Raw genomic sequence first — 21,394 nt, 5'->3', positions numbered from 1 at the left:
CATTTAGCAGTTTTATCTTTCTAACACATAACTGGTCAAACTGACCACACGCAGGAAAAAAGTGATGGGACAAAATATAAAATTAATCGTGTAAAGGTAATCAACACATGATTGTGAAAAAAAAAAATGAAGAAAAGTGATTTTCTTAAATTTAAGTAAAAAAAAAAAAAATAAAAATCTAAATCAAAATCAAAAAATAAATCAAGAACATCAGAAATCAGTATAAGACCGTATTTATGGAGTGCTCTTGTTTACGTGCTGTGATCCTAAAGAGGAGAAGATGATCATTCAGGGGGAAGGAAACAGTTTTCGTGGACCCTGGCCACGCTCCGGCTGCACGCGGGGCCGACACCGCGGGGTTCTACGCGAGCGCTCACCTAAGGTGCTGTGCCTGTTGTTCTCTCCTTCCTCCAGCTTGAGCTCGAGAGCAGACCGGTTGTCGCTGGGCGTGGTTTGGGGCACCGTGTCGCCCCCCAGGCCACTGCTGCTACAGCTGCTGGTGCTGCGGACGGAGCCTCCCCGTTCGGAGTGACCGGCGCTGTGGGCGGGGCTCCGCTCCGACGCAGAGTCGTCCTCCGCCGGGGTACCGGGGGCCGCTATCGCAGGGGGTGCCGGGGCCCTTCTCTTCTTTTGCTGGCTGCCGCTGGGGGAGACGCTACGCACCTGTCGGAGAAGAGGCATCGGGTCAGAAGCAGCGAGGGATGAGGCACTGTCTGGGTGTTTCAATAAGATAGCGAGCGTATTTCATACACCCCCTTCTTATAACATTCTTGTCTCCTTAGTACCTGAACCAATGGTCACCTTGACCAATGCTTCCTACTGTAAAATTGTAACAGAACCTCTGTTCCCGCTCCACATCCACATAAACTTAATTAACCTCGACATAAACTAAGAGGTAGAGCTTTTTATTTGTTTACTTGACACTTTTCTCCCCAGTGACATAGAATGTTACGCTACTTATAATTATTTACCCATTTAGACAGCTGGATAATTTTTACCGTATCAATTCAGGGTAAGTACCTTGCTCAGGATCAAGGTGGGGGCTCAAACCACTACACCCCCTGCTGCCTGACAAGCAAGGCTGACACAAAAATGGCATTTATTTAATGTAACATAACACAATTTCCAGTGTATAAACTCATTAAGTTTGGCAGCAAGAGCAGATTTTGAGAAACAGGCCTGGTTTAGCACCTCCTGCCATGTTTTGGCATGTCACTTTGGCCCGGGTGAGCCTCATTTCACTTAATGAAAGCTTTGCCTCGATTTCATAATCTGGAGCTTAGAAAAAGGGGAAGGAGCTTAGTGGAAAACATGCAGGGAATTTGCAGCCCTACTTGTTAGTCTCTTCTCATTTCGCAGCTGGGCATATTTTCGTACTCGGCTACAGTGTCGAACGCTCCCCACGGGCCTCGCTCTGAAGAGTCTGCGGCGAAGTCTGGAGACGAATTGTGTGTGTGACTCTAACAAGCGCACCTAACTTGCACAATATTCATAACTGCAGCGCTCTACATAATGCCAGCGCAGCCAGTCTCGCCGCTCAAGACTGCATTCTTCCCATCACTCGATAATGACCAACTCATTGACCTCCCGTTTTCATGTTCTCCCAACGCTAGACTTGACTCGCCTGAACAAGTCCAGAAGTGTTTGAGTGTAGAGCAGAAATGCTTACTCTGTGTCTATGGATGTGTGTATGCACACACACACACACACACACACACACACACACACACACACACACACAAACAGTCTGAAACTGCTTGTCCCAAGGTGGGGGTATCATGGTGAACCAGAGCCTAACCTGGCAACACAGGGTGCCAGATTGGAGGGGGAGGGGACCCACCGGGAGGGGACCCACCGGGAGGGGACCCACCCAAGACGGGATGCCAGTCTATCACAAGGTACCCCAAGCAGGACTCGAAACCCAGACCCACCACATAGCAGGATGCGGCCAAACCCGCTGCACCACCGTGTCCCCCATGTGAGTATGCGTTTTTGAGGAAACTTTAATCCTACGAAAAAATTAGATTTTATGTAAAATGACTACAGTGGGAGGGGGTGCGGTGGCGCAGTGGGTTGGACCACAATCCTGCTCTCCGGTGGGTCTGGGGTTCGAGTCCCGCTTGGGGTGCCTTGCGACGGACTGGCGTCCCGTCCTGGGTGTGTCTCCTCCCCCTCCAGCCTTACGCCCTGAGTTGCCGGGTTAGGCTCCGGTTCCCCGTGACCCCGTATGGGACAAGCGGTTCTGAAAATGTGTGTGTGTGTGACTACAGTGACAGCAGAAAGCACACATCTGTGTATTTTATGTAATTTTTAAAGAAACAGTGTTAAATCTGTTTCACCTTTTTTTTGCTAAGAATGAAACGTTATATGGATACATATTACATATACCTTAATTTTGCAGCTCAAGAAAGTGCAAAAGCAGCATCAGTGTTAATGTTTTATCCACTGTACGTTCACCCAAATGATAATAATTCACTTTACAGCTGTTGAACCCCACTGCTGTTAAGCACTTTGAAGGAAAATGTACAAGGAGGAAACAGCACAACTGCAGTGGCCTAAAAGCAGATAATTAGATTAAATGTCCGCGGTAAGAAAGTACTCTCCAAAATCAGGCCATTTGTACTAGCTTTTTACCTTGTAAAAAGGTTGCGTGCCATTAGAAATACATAAAACACGAGTAAATAAACAGTAAAAGCACCTTCTCCTGCCCTTCCTTCTAAAGTCTTATTGTATATGTTCTCAGACTGCTGCACCAAAGCCCAAAATGCAATCCACACTTAACCCCATAACCTATAATCCACAGAAGCCTAACGCAATAAATTATTTCATTCACTTGGCATGTTAAAACTATAATACGCCCACGCACGGTACAGATAGTCCATAATTACCATCTTAAGACCCAGATTTTGCAGTTTATAGGATCATGTTATGTTACGCGTAAGCACGAAAAACCCAACTCGATGTTTGCGCTGCCCTATGACCACATTTTCAACTGTGATCCGTATGCAGTCCTGTGCCAGCAAATCACAGAAATAGAATAATAGCACAGTAGGACAGTACGGATGGGTTTCCTCGATTTCGTCCGTAGAGCGCACTCTGTGATTTGTACTTTAAAATTTTATACACATTGTCCCTATCCAGTGACTAAACTGTTCTCCAACATAGCTGGGAACAGAAGTCTATTCATAGCTTGATTCATTTCCACATCCATTGTAACTTTTATTACCAGGCCACTACCAAGAAAAAAAAAAAAAAAAAAAAAAGAACTAAAGAAATTTTTTTTTTTTTTTAAAAAAAAAAAGCTTAATAATGTCGCCTTCCTGTAAAAAAGTCTCGAATATAGCCTTAATAAATAAAAATTACTCTGTAAGCATTTTTTATTTTAATACATTAACTTTGAGCTACTTTAAAACTGATGCTAAGAGAAACGTTAAACAAATAACTGAAAATAAAAATGCTGTCGCCACAAACCCGTTACTGTAAATGTCGTTTGTTGATTCTCCCCCCCCCCCCAAAAACATGCGCAACATTTGTCATGCTACTCATCACCACCCCTCAGAAATAAGATACAGAATCTGTAAACATTGTGGGAAGTTAATATGATGCCTCACTTCTATTCTGTTTGGGTTCACGTTACTGACACCTATGAGAAAGCTGCATAAACACAGGTTGCATTCGCTCCGCAACAAAGATAAACATAAAAAAGGCAAGTGAAGGAAATGCAATTTAACCTAAGTAAATAAAAAATAGTTGCATCTTTGAAAATTCATCACCGTACCAAAGCCACTGTATACCAACAGGAGTCACATCGATTAAATCAGAACATACTGATTTTTTTCTACCATTCACCCATCCAAAAAGCAATTGCTGCAACTAAAAAAATTATGCATGTTCTTTCATCGTTATTATTCCTTCGCTTGTCAACACTCTCCTTTAAAGCGACTTAAGAGCTCTACGGCTGTCGAATTTATAGGCAACCATCAAGTTGTATCCCGTCATACCTTGATCAGCTGATTGCTTATCGTGACACATGAAAATCCTGTGGTACAGCACCCTGCACGCTGTCAAGATTCATATCCATAATCCTGACACCTTATGCATGGAGCAACACTGCAGGGGCCTGGGTAGCACAGCAACATCAGTGTTTAACTCTCTTGTGTGCACAGAATGTGGTCTCCCCCACATACACAGCCAAAAAATTCCAGTTTTCACACACAAACTCGATTTTAATTAAGCATACTGGATACTGCAACAAGGCAGCACACTAATCTAGCTCGTTGGATGAAAGATTTAAGGATTGTAGAACTGATTTGTAATGAAAGGCGGTGTCCCTAACAAATAATAACCATCCTGCGTCCAAATGTATGGTTTGCGTACCGATGTACTGATCGGAATCAGACAGTGAGAATGACTGCACAGATAGAGGAAGGCATGTTCACGTTTACTGGCACACGGAGAAAACAGGACCCGACACGAAGACTTGCGGCGGGTGATTTTTTCTCTCTTTCAGAGCCATTTCACATTTAACTTTCGATTAAGTTAATGTTTACCTTCAGCTGGCCCATAAGATAGTCATGCTTGCTCACAGGAGACAAACAGCTGCTACTGAATTTATGAAACGGTGCTCGATAACGATGCGAGAAACACATTCTCACTCTCAGAGCTCTTGATTTGTCTCTTTTTACACTAGAAATACGTGTTCCTGACCTTAAACACCTCAATATCAATTAATTCTTTGTACGCAAGACAAGGAAAAAATCAACGCAAACACATGTAATTTATTCTGTAATATTAACGTGAACACAAACGTTCCGGTTATTATGGGAAACAAACTTAAAGCATTTTCAATGGCAACTGAAACAAATGTAGCACACAAAGCACATTGTGTTTCTTCTTCTCACTTTTATGCCCCAAAATAATAGTACTTGAGAATCATTTTTATGGCTTGCTGCTTCTTTTATTGAGAACTCAGGCCTGAAGTAATTTTCCATGGGCTGAACCCGGGCCACAGCTCCCGTTGAGTCGGTTTCTTTCTTCGAATTTTGACCCCAGCCCACCCCAAGCCCCCGCAAAGCTCCCTCCATACCCCCCGGTACCCAAGACCCCCAAAACAGGAGGAGCCTTCGCTGCACCACTATCATTAATTAAGCATAGAGCTTTTTAATTTTCTAAATCCCGAAGGAATCTTGGCTTTCGGATGGATTTTAATCTGCCTCTGACTAAAGTCTGAGTTATTTAATTATCGAAGCCCGGCTCCCCCGGCCCTTGTGCCGGCACATTCTGCTTGCTGAGCCGCTAGCAAGGCGACCACACACAGGCACAGTGAGAATGTTTAAAGCAAAATTGCGCAAATTCCTGCCTTGTCCGGTACCTTACTGTACGCGCACATCAAATAAAATGGTGGGAGTGACTGGGTTCGTCCGGGGATTGAATGCTTTTCAGCGGACATTGTATTTGTACATCAAGATGACACAGGAGTTCAGGATGACTTTGCTAAAAGAGAGCCTCGGTTAAAAGGTAGCCCAGCGAACACTCAATATTTGTATTTGCAAAGTATTCTTACACACACACACACACACACACACGTACTCATAGTGAAGATAGTGATGTGTGTTTTTTATTTTTTTAGCAGCAAGGTTCTGCCACTGTGACAAATGATCGCTTGCATTGAGATCATGCCAATGTCAGGTACGTACTGTTAAAGCTGTGCTACATGTGACTGTTGTGCAAGTGATGTAAACAAAAAAAAAAAAGGAAAGTTCACACACATTATCTGAAACCGCTTGTCCCATGCGGGGTCGCGGGGAGCCGGAGCCTAACCCGCAACACGGGGCGTAAGGGTGGAGGGGGAGGGGACGCACCCAGGACGGGACGCCAATCTGTCGCAAGGCACCCCAAGCGGGACTCAAACCCCAGACCCACCAGAGAGCAGGACCCGGTCAAATCCACCGTGCCCCCAAGAAACAATTCTCAGAAAAATATTTTTTTACGCAAGTATGCACATGCAATTGGGCGACAGCAAAATCCATGATGACCTTGTAGATCTGCTTTGGAGAGAGTGTCCATTATCCACTGTAACATATATGGTAGACTCGTCCAATTTTAAAATCTGAAAGCAACAGATTTTTTTATCCCTTTCACAACAGCCTGCAGCGCCCAAAAATGTGTCTGTTTGTGTTGACCCCTTTCGATCAACTTCTGGTTCGGGCCTTGCGGTACAATGTCCTTCGTGCTACTGTTCGGCCAGACTGCTCAAACCGGTCCAAAGAAGCAAAGGTCGAAGGGCTGAGGACCACAGAATTCTTGACGTCATGTCCCTGTTCTCGGGGCTAACAACTGCTCCGCAAACATCGGCAGTACTTTGGTAGAAAAGGCACAACCTGAAGACTATTTTTCAGATTTTTTCATTTAGCTGACACCTTGTCCATAGTGACTTACACTGTTTGGTCTTTGTACTAAGCTACGTACTATACAATGATTAGCCCATTTTTTAGGTTGGGTATTTTCTACTGTATCTTGTCAGGGTAAGTACCAACCCCCCCCCCCCAAGGGTACTATAACAGAAGCAGAATTCCAAATCCAAGCCCTTCAATTGCAAGGCAGCTGCTCCAACCACTGTGTTACCTGCTGTCCCTCCACCACTTCTGTCAGCACAGCCTGTAAACTACATCCAGCATCATAGATCACACACACACTGGCTGAAGCTACCTGTCTCGAGCCTAACCTGCCAACACAGGGCGTAGGGCTGGGGGGGGGGCAGACACAGGGGAGGACGCCAGTCCGTCTCAAGGCACCCCAAGCAGGATCCGAACCTCAGACCCACCAGAGAGCAGGGCCCGGGCAAACCCGCTGTGCCATTATGCCACCATACCCCCCCAACTCATCGTAGATCACATTTACTCATAATGCTTTTCTCCCAAGCCATTTACAATGTTAGACTTTTTATAATTATTTACCCATTTATACACCTGGGCTATTTTACAGGAGTACACACACACACACACACACACACACACACACACACATTTTCAGAACCGCTTGTCCCTTACGGGGTCACGGGGAACCGGAGCCTACCCGGCAACACAGGGCGTAAGGCCGGAGGGGGAAGGGGACACACCCAGGACAGGACGCCAGTCCGCCACAAGGCACCCCAAGCGGGACTTGAACCCCAGACCCACCAAAGAGCAGGACTGCGGTCCAACCCACTGTGCCACTGCACCCCCCTTTTACAGGAGTAATTTAGGGTAAGTACCTTGATCAAGGGAACTGTAGCTGGGATTCAAACCTGCAACCTTTGGGTCTAAACACAGCAGCTCTAACCACTACACTACCAACTGCCTCAAATTTGAGCAAGGAATACAAAGTGTCTCAGTATAGACACAGCACCACAAAGCAAGTGCATCAGACCTTGAGCGTGTATCCTACCATATGAGAAGGTGGCAAACGATGGAAGAAAATTAAACCGAAGCACAAAGCTTCATCATAAATTAACCTGAAAATTGCGCGAAGCCAACACGTTTGCCGTGAAGGCTGACACATGTCCGGTCTGAACGATCAGACCAGGTGCTGCTGGATTTCTGGATCACAAGGGGCGCGTGACACTTGCGTCTGCGACAGCTGTTTCGCAGCGCCGCTTTTCCCAGGACGGGTCAAGGAGTGCACAGCTAGGGACCGTTTTTGGAGGGTTCGAGGAAGCTTCGGGTGACAGCCAGTCCGTTGTTCTCCTTCACTGAAGAACAAGTTTATCCAGGTTTTTTTTTGTACGTTACTGCTAAGGATGCTTTTCAGCCAAGCGAGACACTGGGTTCTTCACCTGCCTTGCCTGTGATAATGATGCCAGGTATAATAACTGCATGTAAAAATAGCTGTGAGACCTGCCACAGCACTGCACTTAGGGACAAGTGCCATTAAGGCGCCTATGCTTGGAATAAATTATGGAGGAGTGTGTCCCGAGGTGTGAATCCACAGTCCTTGCGGTCCATATTCCAGAAGGGCAGCGGTCTTTTTGTCTCGTCTTGAACGCTCATGAAAAAAGGACATTTTGCTAATGCCCATGATCTCTTAAATTCATGTAAGGTATATTTACATATTTATACATTTTTACACATTTATAGAAATGTTCATGATCACCTTTACTGAGCCACTCCTGCAATGTAAGGTAAATGTTTATATATGTCAAAAAAATAAAGAAAATTACTAGGAAGGCGATTAGGAATCGGCGATATTCTGGTAAACTTTTTATGCAGCTACTTGTGTGATGAACGTCGGTGCACATGGTGAAAGAAACACACTAAATGTACTTAATCACACCTCTGCAGCTATGTCTTTTTCTCCTAATGTAATGCACAAACTATTTTCTATGAGATGTATGTCGCTTTGGAGAAAAGCATCTGCTAAATGAATAAATGTGAATGTAAATATAATACCCATTTCACTTGCTTTACTGTAGTTACAGTTTGTTCTGGGAATGAAACAAAGCCCAGCAAGCTAATGCATTACGAACCGTACATGAAAGAAATCTGGCACGCTATCACGTATTGCAAAAATCTTGGCAAAAATCTCAGCATAAAGTACGCACCTATTAGTGGTGCCGCAGTGATGTCTACAAATTAGCAGACTAGAAAAACGGTTGTCTACAAATCAGAAAATCTGTGAGTAGAACAATGAATACTAAACTATTCTTTTGATATGAAGTAATTGTACATAATGACGGCAACGCATATTTCACGGCTATAGGTGGAGCTGGGTGTGTCTCACTTTAGCAAATCGTCCATTGTTTTCAGTATATAAAATGAGTTATGTAAAGCACGCAGAGTTTGAAACTGCTTATCCCGAGCGGGGTCACGGCAAACCAGAGCCGAACCCAGCAACACAGGGTGCAAGGCTAGAGGGGGAGGGGACACACCCAGGACAGGACGCCAGTCCATCGCAAGGCACCCCAAGCAGGACTTGAACCCCAGACCCACTGAGAGAGGAACCCGGCCAAACCCGCTGCACCACTGCACCTCCCTTACATAAAACATACAAATTCAAATATGAATACTATTTTGTGGACACAGGTACCTCAACATTGCCATAACTGTACTGTCCCCAGAGTGATGGATACCAGCAAATACATGCTAATAGATCATCACGGTATCGTGGAACGTTATGGAAATCCTTTACTGTAATTGTTACATATTTTCCTTTAATGGTCAACCGTATGCTGCTTATTACACATTAATATCATGTAATTTTGCTTGTAACTGGCATACAATCAGCAGTGTATCATATGTCAGTGATGCACACCTGGAAAATAAGCCGTGGCAAATATATAATAAAATGTATTATTAGGGGTGATGGCAACAATATGGTTGAATTTTTCACTCAGCCACAATCTTAGAATTTGCCAAAATGAATTCAAATTTCAAAATGTGTTTGCTCTTTACATTGAAACACAGTCCTGCTTGATTCATGGACCTTATTACCTTGGTTCTAAGTTTAGTCTCCTCATAGCCTGCTTCTCCTAGAAACATCCTAAAAAGCACTAAAAAGGTATGGAAAACAGGCCAGAACTTAAACAGAACCGAAAGAAATCCAGGTGTAAAAGTCCGGTAGACAAACAAACACTTCTGGGTTGCTGCAGTGAAGGACTGTCAGAATAGAAGTGCAATAATGACACTATTGTTGATGGAGTGGAGTGGAAATACACACACACACACATTATCAGAACCGCTTGTCCCTTACAGGGTCACGGGGAACCGGAGCCTACCCGGCAACACAGGGCGTAAGGCCGGAGGGGACACACCCAGGACAGGACGCCAGTCCGTCGCAAGGTACCCCAAGCGGGACTTGAACCCCAGACCCACTGGACAGCAGGACTGCGGTCCAACCCACTGCGCCACCGCACCGGAGTGGAAATACTGGAAATATTTTTATGTCAGTGGAGGACACTGAATAACCGCAATGATCAATCCTTAACCTTTACACACCTCCACGGAGCCGTTTAAAAGAAAAAACATCTACTTTTTTTGACATTTTATGTCAATATGTCCCATTTTTAATTATAATTAAATCACGTGCGCTGAAATTTAGCAGTCGGCTTTTAAACATCGAGGGCTATAGATTACAAGAAAAATATAAGTTCCCGAATCATCGTTGCACTGAGCAGACTTTGGCACATACAATAATAATATTTAAACTAACTGCAGACACATTTGAGAAAGCAGACCGCAGATTAGCTAACCCTCAACTGTTTTCCTGCAATAACAAGGAATTATTTTTAAGTCTATTCTTTCCACGTAGTCAGGAAAAAGAGCCACACCTTCTATATCGAGGTAATGTCTATGATTAGCAGTGTACAGAAGCACAATGTACATTAAAGCTGAAATAAAATTATAAAACTTTAAATGCATCCTTGCAAAAAAAAAAAAAAAAAAAATGTGGGGAAAAGTTGAAATAAGGAGGACCCAAAAATAATAACAGATAATAAAAACAACATATATTCACCGGCACAGCTGAATGTAACTACAGCAATCCAAAGAAATAAATCTATTTTTAGGTTATTGCTTAGCAGGCCTGGCTCACTGCTCTGTGCTGGCACAGCTCTTTCCAGAGCCTTCTTCCCAGGGGACGAGGGCTCCTGAGGCCGACCGGCTCACGCCTGGCCTGGTGTGCCATGCAGGGGATGAATGGGTGCTGGCAGATCAAGCACATGCGGGCAGGGCAAATAAGCAGACCCCTACACGCAGCAGAAACCCACCCAATGTTGTTCAAGTGATGCCAACACGGTCATGTTTTGGTGCAAGTATATGAGTGACATGTAATCTGGTATGTTCCTCTTCAGCTTATGAACGCAGCTGGGAAGTCTGTTCGTAACTTGATTTGTTCGCAACTTCACTGTCACCTTTTGCCTCTATTTAACATCAATAAAAGCTCAGTAACGCAAACGTCATTGCACTTTGTAATCTGTAAACACCTCAGACAAGGCTACTTTAAATAAAACATATTCTGTTACACTTACATCCAGCCATTATCAAGAACAACTTATCCAATGCTTTGTCACCGTGTTCAGAGTTTATTCCGGAAAGGCAAGGTACATACTGAACATGAGTCCGCTACATCACATTGTAGCACTTTTTTTTTATGAACCTGGAACTACGTTAAAACTAAAACCCATTTGAAATTATTGAAAATAAAATCACATCATCTCTACAACCTCCCATTCAATGCCAGCGACCAACTCATCGCATGCAATATTTGAACATTTTCATCTTCAAAAATCAATAAGATCTCACATACACAGACATCATCTGAAACTGCTTGTTCCATACAGGGTCGCGGGGAGCCGGAGCCTAACCCGGCAACACAGGGCATAAGGCTGGAGGGGGGAGGGGACACACCCAGGACGGGACACCAGTCCATCACAAGGCACCCCAAGCAGGACTCAAACCCCAGACCCACCAGAGAGCAGGACCTGGTCCAACCCACTTTGCCACCACACCCCCCTAAACAAAACCTTTAAGAAACAATTCCCCTCAATTTATTTATTGGTAAGGCTATGAAAAGTCTTGGATATACCTGTAATAAATAACACTTTGTAACGTAAAATTTTTCAAGTAAGAATTTCAATTAGCTTTGAGCTAAATTAAAATTACTTAAAATAAAAATATACTGTCTCTCCACAAACTGCTAACAAATGCCAATTGCTGACTGATTCATTGCATCAGCATGTATAATGTTCCTCATCTTGTTACTGATCACAAACTCTGGCAAACACTAGGTACAAGCTGTAAATGCTGTGGAAGCAAGTTAAATAAAGGTGGTCCCACAGATCTATACTGTTTTGGTGCATTTTACTGCCAACTACTGGCTGGACATGGAATCACAGGTGGCTTTTTCTTCACAGCAGATAGAAATTTTAGATGGTGAAGAAAATGTTGCTAAAAATAAATAAATGAACTGAAAAATGAGGCATCTTGAAAAATTCGTCAGTGAAATATAACAGGGGGAGCGAGTGAAATAGTACATATACCTCAAGATGAGCCACGTAACTCGATAGGGATATAGCATCAGGAAATACAAAAAGCGGTATTATAAACAAAAATGGTACCCCATCCAGCCAAGCAAAGTCTTTGGAATGTATTCAGGGAGCCAAATATTCAGATACATAAAGAAATGTTCTTGATAAACCTTGATGTTACCATGAGTACAGATATGGTCACAAACCATACACGACCTTTGACCTCTTGAACGGGAATCAACCGCTTACCACTGTGGATAATAGTTTAAGTCGTAAAAACAGTCCGTTTTCAAGTTGTTAAAAGTGAATTTGTCAACTTCCTAGACTACACCGGTTTAGCTCTATGGGTCTTGTCCCCTTGCAAGGGTTCTACCGGCTTTTCAGAAAGTTGGTTCTCCACTTTCGACAAGGGAATAAGATGAAAAATCATCAGCGTCATGCTATAAGTAAAAAGGTGGCCTCACCTGGCAGCTCTCTACAGAACTCCGGACTTCACACAGGGCAGGCGTGGGCTGAGGGGGTGGAGGTGCCCGGCGCTTCTTCAGCTCCGCCTTTGGGGACATGCGTGGGATGTTCATGACGGACTGCGACTGGCCCAGCGTGTTGGGCCGCGCCTCCATGCAGGGGCTGCTTGGAGTTTTGAAGCTGCTCTGGAAGCAAACAACAGACGAGAGGATGGTACTCCACCAGGTAACACACAACCACACATAGTAAACCCCAAACGGCGGGCCTGATTATAATAATCTGGACAAAACTAATATGAATATTGTAAAACATGTAATTAAATATATAGTATGTATAACGTGTAGCTACACATAATAATAATACAGTATATATGTGTTATATACATTATATAGTGTATCTATAAACCATAAACCACTTTTGTTTAAAAAATAAATAAAAAAACCTGCCACTTTGGTGTTAGTTACTTAATAAAATCAGAATGATAAATTGCATCCAATTCACTTTTTATATCCTAGTATAAAGAATGTATGCATGAGCAAACAAATTTAAAGGTTAGGAAGAAGAAGATGCTGCCCGTTTCCTGTTATTTGGTGGCCGATTGCTAACTGGTGACATTTAAAAGGTCACGCAATGCAGATGACAGGTCCTGGTGGCAGGGAAAGCAGCAGCTTCCCTTCTCTTTGCTCCTAAGTCAATGATGACCACCTGAATGGAAAAGTCAGAGGCTATTTACATTTACATTAACATTTATCTACTTAGATCGCAAGTTTCTCCAATGCCACTTATAACGCCAAGGTATTTATATTTATTTACCCATTTACAGAGCTCGGTAGCTGTTATTTCTGTTTAAAGGGCGACTGCTTCTGAGGATCACTGGGTATGTGGTCATTCTACTTAATTTGTTCCATTAGCGAAATGCGTGACTACAAACAGAAGCGGGTGCGACAAAGCTTCCGGTTAGCTCCCTCTCTCACTCAGAACTGCTGAATCCCTCTCAACTTTCAAGCTGGGTCTCAAAACTTCTTTCAGACTCTCCAAATCTATCTGCTCCATAAATTTGCCTTTTGCCTTCATTATCTTTTGTTGAAAAAGAAAAAAAAGCACTCTACCAATTCTATATGCAGCTACGCCTGTAATATATGCTGTTTGAATTGTGACATCAGACAAACTGATTGTACTTCCGCAGGGGGTGCGGTGGCGCAGTGGGTTGGACCACAGTCCTGCTGTCCGGTGGGTCTGGGGTTCAAGTCCCGCTTGGGATGCCTTGCGACGGACTGGCGTCCCGTCCTAGGTGTGTTCCCTCCCCCTCTGGCCTTACGCCCCTGTGTTCCCGGGTAGGCTCCGGTTCCCCGTGACCCCGTATGGGACAAGCGGTTCTGAAAGTGTGTGTGTGTGTGTGTGTGTGATTGTACTTCCAGTATCGCGCATCTGTATCTGACCGGTAGTGAAACGCACTTCTGTTTTCTCTGAGTTGTATGTCCCCTTGGAGAAAAGGATCTGCTGAGTAAATAATTATAAATGCAAAGGTAAATGTTTTTCTTATGTTGCCATATAGTGCACCCTGCGGCTGTAACGCTGCACTGACCTGGACTGCGAGGGCAGTTTTATTTGTTTTGACGTTTTCTGTCTTACACTTCTTACTTTCTTACCCAGAGGTTTCTCTATGAGAGAAATCACTTTTTAAAAAGGAATAACAAGCATTTTGCCATCATGCTATAATTAAGGATCCACACACGCTGTCGAGCAATCAGCCTGTGCAGCTGGAGCCCCAGGCATTGACGTTCACTGACGTTCTGCTCCCCTCGCAATTTGCTTCCATAACCCAGTTATTCATCACAGGGAGAACAGATTAATGCATGTGGATTAATGCTGGAAATGAGACTCATTCCAGTGACAGATCCCCATGTAGTGCCAGTGGAAAATGGGAAGAACTCCCAATGTTCAGAGAAGAATGTGTGTCTGAGAGCAGACAGAGAAAAGATGTTTTCGAAGCACAAGAAACTGGTCAAAGTCTTTTCTAGTACTGCGTTTGGAACCTGCTTCCATAACTTGCAACAAGTGACCTGTGGATTGAAGCCCCAATTACATGATGAGATTTGTGCCCCAATTTATATTTCTTATGAAACCAGTGTATCTGTCTTCTCCGACGAACCGTTTCTCTGCCTCTGTGGGTCTCCTCCACCATTGCATCCCCAGGAAGACTTTGGTCCTCAAGATGCTCCTGTTCAAACCCAATGCAGCTGCAGGTGTGTTGCATCAGTGCTAAACACGTTGCAGTGAAGAGCTTTTTCCACACAGTTTAAAAAGAATCATTTACAGTAAGAATTAAGAAAATTATTTTATTACAAGCACGAGTTTTCAAAGAGCTTACTCTTCGCACCTGTGAAGGACTACGCGTTCCACTTTACAGTTATTTATTTAGCAGACACTTTTCTCCAAAGCAACTTCCAATAAACTGTGTTTTCTGTTCACACACCTTATTCACCGCGGTGACTTACACTGCTAGATACACTACTTAAACTGGCACACTCATCCATACATCAGTGAAACACACTCTCTGTCACTCACACACTATGGGGGAACCCGAACAGCATGTCTTTGGACTGTGGGAGGAAACCAGAGCACCCGGAGGAAACTAAAGGCACCACTTATCTTTTCCACTTTAACTGAATTAATTAATTTATACATCTCAAATCAATAAGAAGGACTGATGTTACGGTTTCGCCATCGAAGCGGCAGTTACAACATCAATGTAATTTAAAAAACTGGATCTGATGATTTTATTCAGATTATAGAAATTACAACCAATGGGACAAAAAGGAGATGGTATATACAGCAGCGGAGTGGGATTTTAGTGAAATGGGCAACTTATAGCTCCTTTAATGCAAACGTTGTACAATTGGACAGACACACTGATCACAGCCTCTATAATGGGAATAAAGTCAGAAGACGCTAATGAGAGCTGGTAGGGGATTCTGCACAGGCTGAGAACACTGCCACCTACTGGACTCTATAGGAACTGTTTATTACTAGAAATAGTCTCGAAGGAAAAGACTTCAGTGTCAGTATCACTGGTGCCCTACTTCCCATCAGGCACCAGAGGCAAAGAAAATATTAAAACCACGAAAATAAGGAAAAAAATTGTATGCAATTAAAACTCTAAAATTACATTTCCAAAAAAATCCCAGAATTTTAAGGCATTTATGAAGAAAGGGTCTTGCTTTTGGCTTCTCCATCAATCCTGTGGTTTAGCATTAGGAGGTGTGGTGGCGGAGCGGGTTTGTCCAGTGTCTCGCTGTTTGGTGGGTCTGGGATTCAAATCCTGCTTTGTGCCTTATGATGAGTTTAAAGGGCATTATGTTCACTGATGTCATTCAATACCCCTCTTTTTTGCACATTTCAGAAAGAAAGTGCTGAGGACTTACTGGCTAGGGCATCGGGCTACTTTTATTTATTTGGTACATCAGAAACCCTTTAAACACAACGTGAACTTTTTTTTTTTGAGAATCAAACGCCGCCTATTGCTACATTATACAAACCAAATCAATAGGTTCTCAACAAGTCACATGATAATACTTTCCACATCTTATAGTTAACAGTAGACAATGCATTCTGCGTGACAAAAAGTCATTTTAGGTAAAGTCCATGCAAATGAACAGATGATAATGATTTTCTCACCTTTGCTTTCTGCCTGCTGAAATTGAAGAACCCCAGAAATCCCTTCTTATCCGAACTGTTGCTCAGCGTGTTGGAGCGAAAGGATTCTGCGAGAAGAGCGGCAACGAGAGTCAGAGTAACACAAACTGGATCCATGTTTTGCCCTCATGAATTATTAAACAGCCGCTGGGTAACGTGCATTCCTTAGGAAAGTGTCCTAATGTCCCTTGCTACTTTAGGGGGCATATGCAACTCGGCACAAATAGCTACTTGTATACCATTACATCACGCGCACGTCACATATACCATATGCAGATGTAATGCAAGTGGCCGGCAAATCTGTTCATGCAATACAACATATTGTGTTTCCAGCTGCACATGAGCTAAGATTGCCCAACTGGTAAGGTTATCTCGAGGCACTTGTTCACACCAGACAGGCTGTTCCACTCTCCACCAGTAGGTGTCGCTACAGCTGCACTAATCAGACCTGTCAAAGGAACCTGAGTGAGGCCTCAAAACTTGCATCTCTTAGCTCTGTGCAAAGACAACAACTACATCACTGACAGCGGAGAAGCAGAAAGGATAAAAGAGCAAGAAAGCAAAAAAAAAAAAAAAAAAAAAAAACAGCTTTCAAATGATGATGAACCATTTGAATAGGAAATTAATTTGTATCTATTCAGTGACTATGTTTCCTGTACAGTTAATTTTGTAATTGAAAGATAGTGAGACAACAAGACAGCGGTTCAGCACAGGCATGAATATATATTTTTACAGATCCGATGAGCACGGGGGAGCTAAAGAAGCCAAGCCATGTTATCTGACGTGCAAGCAGCTGCAATCTACCTGCACGTGATGCATCTACAGTTGCTTTGGAAAAATGGCTCAGTACAAAACGATACCTGAGTAATTCAGAACAGGCGCTGAAGCCATTTTAGCCTGAAGAACTGGAAACAATCACAATTTAAATCAACGTTTCAGACTTTACAAAGAAAAGGGTCACATTTACAACACTATATCACTGGTATTAAAGAAAATGTTTCAATAGCTCTCAAAGATTTTAGTTATGCGTCATGCTCTCATACAAAGTGTTCACCCACATAACGAGAACAAGGAATTGTATTCAGAAACATGTGAAATTTGTACCCTAGAATGTGCATAATGAGGTATCAACTCAATTACATGAAGAGAAATACCATTTCATAATTCAAGCCTTGGTAAGATCCAGCACTTCACAAGGCAAGAAGTCTCCCAGACCCCTATGCAAAATGTGGCTTCATCTCCTCATAGCCGTGTGCCTACTTACAGGCATCTCTCAGAAATTGTGTGACTTAATGTGATAGTGCAAAACCACCATCAGGGGTATGGTGGCGCAGCAGGCTCGGTTGTGCCCTGCTCTCTGGTAGGTCTGGGGTTCGAGTCCTGCTTGGGGTGCCTTGTGACAGCGTGGTGTCCCGTCCTTGGTGTGTCCCCTCCCCCTCCAGCCCTATGACCTCTGTTGCCGGGTTAGGCTCTGGCTCACCGCAACCCCACTTGGGACAAGCGGTTTCACACAGTGTGTGTGAAAACCACCATCTATCTTTAAAATGTGTACTAAAGCAAATAAAAAAAAAAGAGTAGGTTGTTGAGAAGGCAAAGGAAAGCCTTGTTCATTGGCGTAAAGCTTACAATTCATTTATTGCATAATATATTTTATGAATAGCCCAGCAAAGAGGGGCTAAAAGCATTATAAGTGATAATAGTTATTATTTCATGAGAATTGTCTTCAGTGGCAGTGTTCTCATATATTGGACATGGCTGTGAATTAGATATTACTTGTGTTTGAAATACAAGGTAGGAATCCAGCATGCTTGGTGAAAAAAAATGGATAAACCATTGGTAGATCAGGAATTCATTATTAAATTCTACCCATTTCAATTACTGGTGATGAAGAACTAATTTTAGGTGAATTCACCTTATGAGCAGATTTTAAGTTATGAATTAACGTTGTAACACGAGGGATGTCTGTACGTACTCTTGAAATGCACAGCAGAGAGGACGTTTTCAGTACACATTTTGGTATTATACCAAAGTAAACAATATTACTCAGCAGTAATTTGATACTGTTATTGCAGACAAAAGTAGTTGCACCAAAATGATATACAGCCAATAGTAAGTGAGCTATTTCTTTTAGAGCGTCTAAAAGATATTATAGCTAAATAGATTAAAAGGATGCCATGCTTAAATTTATGAAATTATTATAGTTACATCACATTATCTAAAAACTGCAGAACTTGAAAAAAACACATACTGTAATCAATGTGAATACAAACATACATAATATTGAGATATTAACCAAACTTTTCAACAATTTCAAGTAGTATATTTTTTCACCTCCAGTTCATTAATTTGGTATTATCAGTACAACAGTAAGCAGTAAAATTATACATTTAAAATGACTGCAACCTCTTTTGATGACCCCGTACTACACCCCTATAAGAAAGGAACATGAAACCTGCATTGAAATATACTGCAAATACACAATGTGTTAAAGTACTTAGACACGGAAAATTCATTCGCGCTGATTTTGATGTGACTAGAATGACTGCCGAAGAGTCAATTAGAGAAGGAGAACGCACCCAGTTTTTGGTCCAGAACGTAAATCTCCCGGACCCCCAGCTCATTCAGCGATTTGTCCAAGTCCATCTCATGGTTGCTGATGTTGTCCTTGAGCAGGATGACGTGGCTGGGATCGAACTCACACTTCTCACAGATGACTGGCACTAGGCTGCCCAGGGGCACTAGGGGGCTGACCCGGACCACTGCCTTCTGGGTCCGGTGGTAGTTCACAATGAGGCGCACAGTTTTCTGCCCAGAAGAGAAGAGACAGCCTATAATTTGTGAGCACCTTCAAATGTTCTCACAATGTTCTATCAACATTTATTATTTCTAATGGGAGATGATAAAAAGGGCAACCAATTTTGAATATTGACTTACAGAAAAACAATGGGCAGGCTGCAAAATTTTATCCTAAGGGTTGTACTGCAGTTCTCCTGTTAACAGCTCAAATGACTTCTACGTTTATAAAAAATACATAGCGTTTCCTAGCTCGGGGAGAAAGTGTTTTTTCAGTCATTAGTGAAAGGACCCAGAGAAGCTCGTTATCTGATTGATTAGCTGGATTTGTATCCGCAAAACCTGACCGTGCCCTCCGGTGAGACTAACTCACTTAAGCAAAGTGCGGAGGGAGGCTCAGTCCATGCGACAGCTGCTGGAATCTGCTCTAAGCAGCCTATGCTGTGTCATTACACAGAACGCGAAAGCAAACCTCGCTCTTTCCCCATGTATCGCTCTTGATAACATCACGCACTGAGGCATAAACAAAGTGCCGCCAAGAGCACAGGAGATCCGTCCTTAGAAACACTCCTCTCAACCACAGCAGTCACGGATATGAAAGAAACATCAAAACAAGCAGGCATTCCTTCCTCAGCTCAAACTCAAATACGACAACACTAAAAAGTCAAGAAAGAAAAATACATAAACACAACAAAGCAAGGAAACCATTTAAAAAATGCAGTCAAAAGTTAAATAGAAGAAAAAACTCAGAAACACACAGTATGTGTTGTTTGGAGTCAATTTGCAGTTTGTACTGAATGAACAGTGGGGTGGAAGCTCCAGTCTTGCCTTTTCAAATGACCTTTTAAATAATTGAAATTACTTAAAATTTAAATTAAATAAGTCCCAGCCTTTAAATCCAAGTTTAAGACACACTTTAAATGTGCGTACCTGCTGTAGAGCTATCCTTGATCTGTTCACTGTGCACTGTGCACTCTTGTTTGTTACATAGCAGCGTAATTACACTGTACCTGTTATATGTTGTTAGTTGCTATCACTTTTTTCCTTTTCTGTCCTTTACCAGTACCCTGCTATGGCATAGAACTACCGCCAGCCCAGGATGCTTTGTGTACTTCGCTGCCGACTCGTCTCAGTAGAATGCCCAGGAGGGGTGGGCACCCACTGGTACTTGGACCCCCAGAGCGCTATTTTCCTCACCACTGTTACCAGCTGCTTTGCTCCATTGGTATATTTATTATTATTATATACATAATATACATATATATTATTTATATGAGTTATAACTGCAATTTTGGATTATTTTCGGTAACCTTGTTCAGTACTTCAACTTTGTTCGGCATTCTGTATCACTCTGGTGAGAAGCGTACTCTTTAAAATGTCAATAAATTAAACTGAACTGGACCGAATTGGATTGAATGTATAAAATACATATAACTGATCATAGTCCAGTGTCATGCAGATCATCAAAAAGTAACGATTTTGCCTTAGCGATTTCGAAACGATTGCATAGCATATCAAAGCAAAACAAAGAACTTCTAAACTGTACGTATCCAGTAACAACTGAGCATTGACTCAGCGCAATCAGATAATGCTGTTGCTAGCGGGCAGCGGCCGAGTCCGAAAGCATGCAGGAGAGGAAATGAGCCCTAAGAATAGTGCAGAAATAATGCATGGTAACTAAAGGTAAGGTGTTCATGAAAAATTCACACGGTGGTAATGGAGAAAGACAAGGCACTCGCAACGCAGAGTCCAAACGCTCCGCAGGTATGATGCACAGGCCTACCTTTGCATGGGTTCCTTCGAGTGCTGGTGATATTTCCTGTTGCGTTTAATCCACAGAAGTACAGGGGCAGACAGTGGCCGTTATGTGGATAAATTGAAAACTGCTTATATGGAATGGTGTATACATTAAATCAGTCAATCAATCTGGGAGGATAATGTGACTGAAAACAGGTGCAGTGCATAATTAAGAGAACCAGCAGTGTAAATGACAAACTGTAATTTACTCTAGATAACAGTATTTGCAGAAAAACTCGAATGAATAAATATTGTAATGCTTCATTATTTATGCAAAAATATACACTTCTGGTTTTAACAACAATATCTGAAATCTATACAAAATATTATCAACATGTTTTAATTGAAAATGTTAATTTAACTGAGTTCATAATGGAAGCATCTGTGTAAATTATTAGAGCAGAATAAAGTGGAAATCTCTGGGCACCACCCTCAGATTCCCCACACCGTTGTTTGTTCTAGACACATGCATGTGACTCCCGGGCATGATGGTAATGGCTGTCCAACTGTCCAGGACAAGCAATTGGTTTAAAATTTCCTTAGTCGGACAATGAGAATCGGTATGATGCTTGTCCGATGGAAAGGTGAACAGTAACACGTAAATAAAATATTTAGGAAATAAATACAGGTAAGATAAAATGG

General features: G+C 42.7%; 1 protein-coding gene across 3 annotated transcripts in view; it reads right to left on the bottom strand.

Moving 5' to 3' along the window:
* The window catches only part of cobl (cordon-bleu WH2 repeat protein), a 57,340-nt gene that overhangs the window by 14,405 nt on the left and 21,541 nt on the right, over window positions 1-21,394 (bottom strand). The window contains exons 5-9 of one of the 3 annotated variants that reach the window (XM_029246030.1): window positions 18,739-18,967; window positions 17,023-17,067; window positions 16,145-16,230; window positions 12,466-12,651; window positions 378-663 (exon numbers count right to left, since the gene is read on the bottom strand). In XM_029246030.1, coding sequence (XP_029101863.1) covers window positions 378-663; window positions 12,466-12,651; window positions 16,145-16,230; window positions 17,023-17,067; window positions 18,739-18,967 — 832 coding nt within the window. The remainder of the gene's footprint in view (window positions 1-377; window positions 664-12,465; window positions 12,652-16,144; window positions 16,231-17,022; window positions 17,068-18,738; window positions 18,968-21,394) is intronic. The other 2 variants (XM_029246031.1, XM_029246032.1) reach the window with 2 other exon arrangements.

This window comes from Scleropages formosus, chromosome 18 (assembly GCF_900964775.1).
Source record: "Scleropages formosus chromosome 18, fSclFor1.1, whole genome shotgun sequence".
NCBI lineage: Eukaryota > Metazoa > Chordata > Actinopteri > Osteoglossiformes > Osteoglossidae > Scleropages > Scleropages formosus.
The sequence above is the reverse complement of the archived record's forward strand: the minus strand, read 5'-3'. Positions and strand labels throughout refer to the sequence as shown.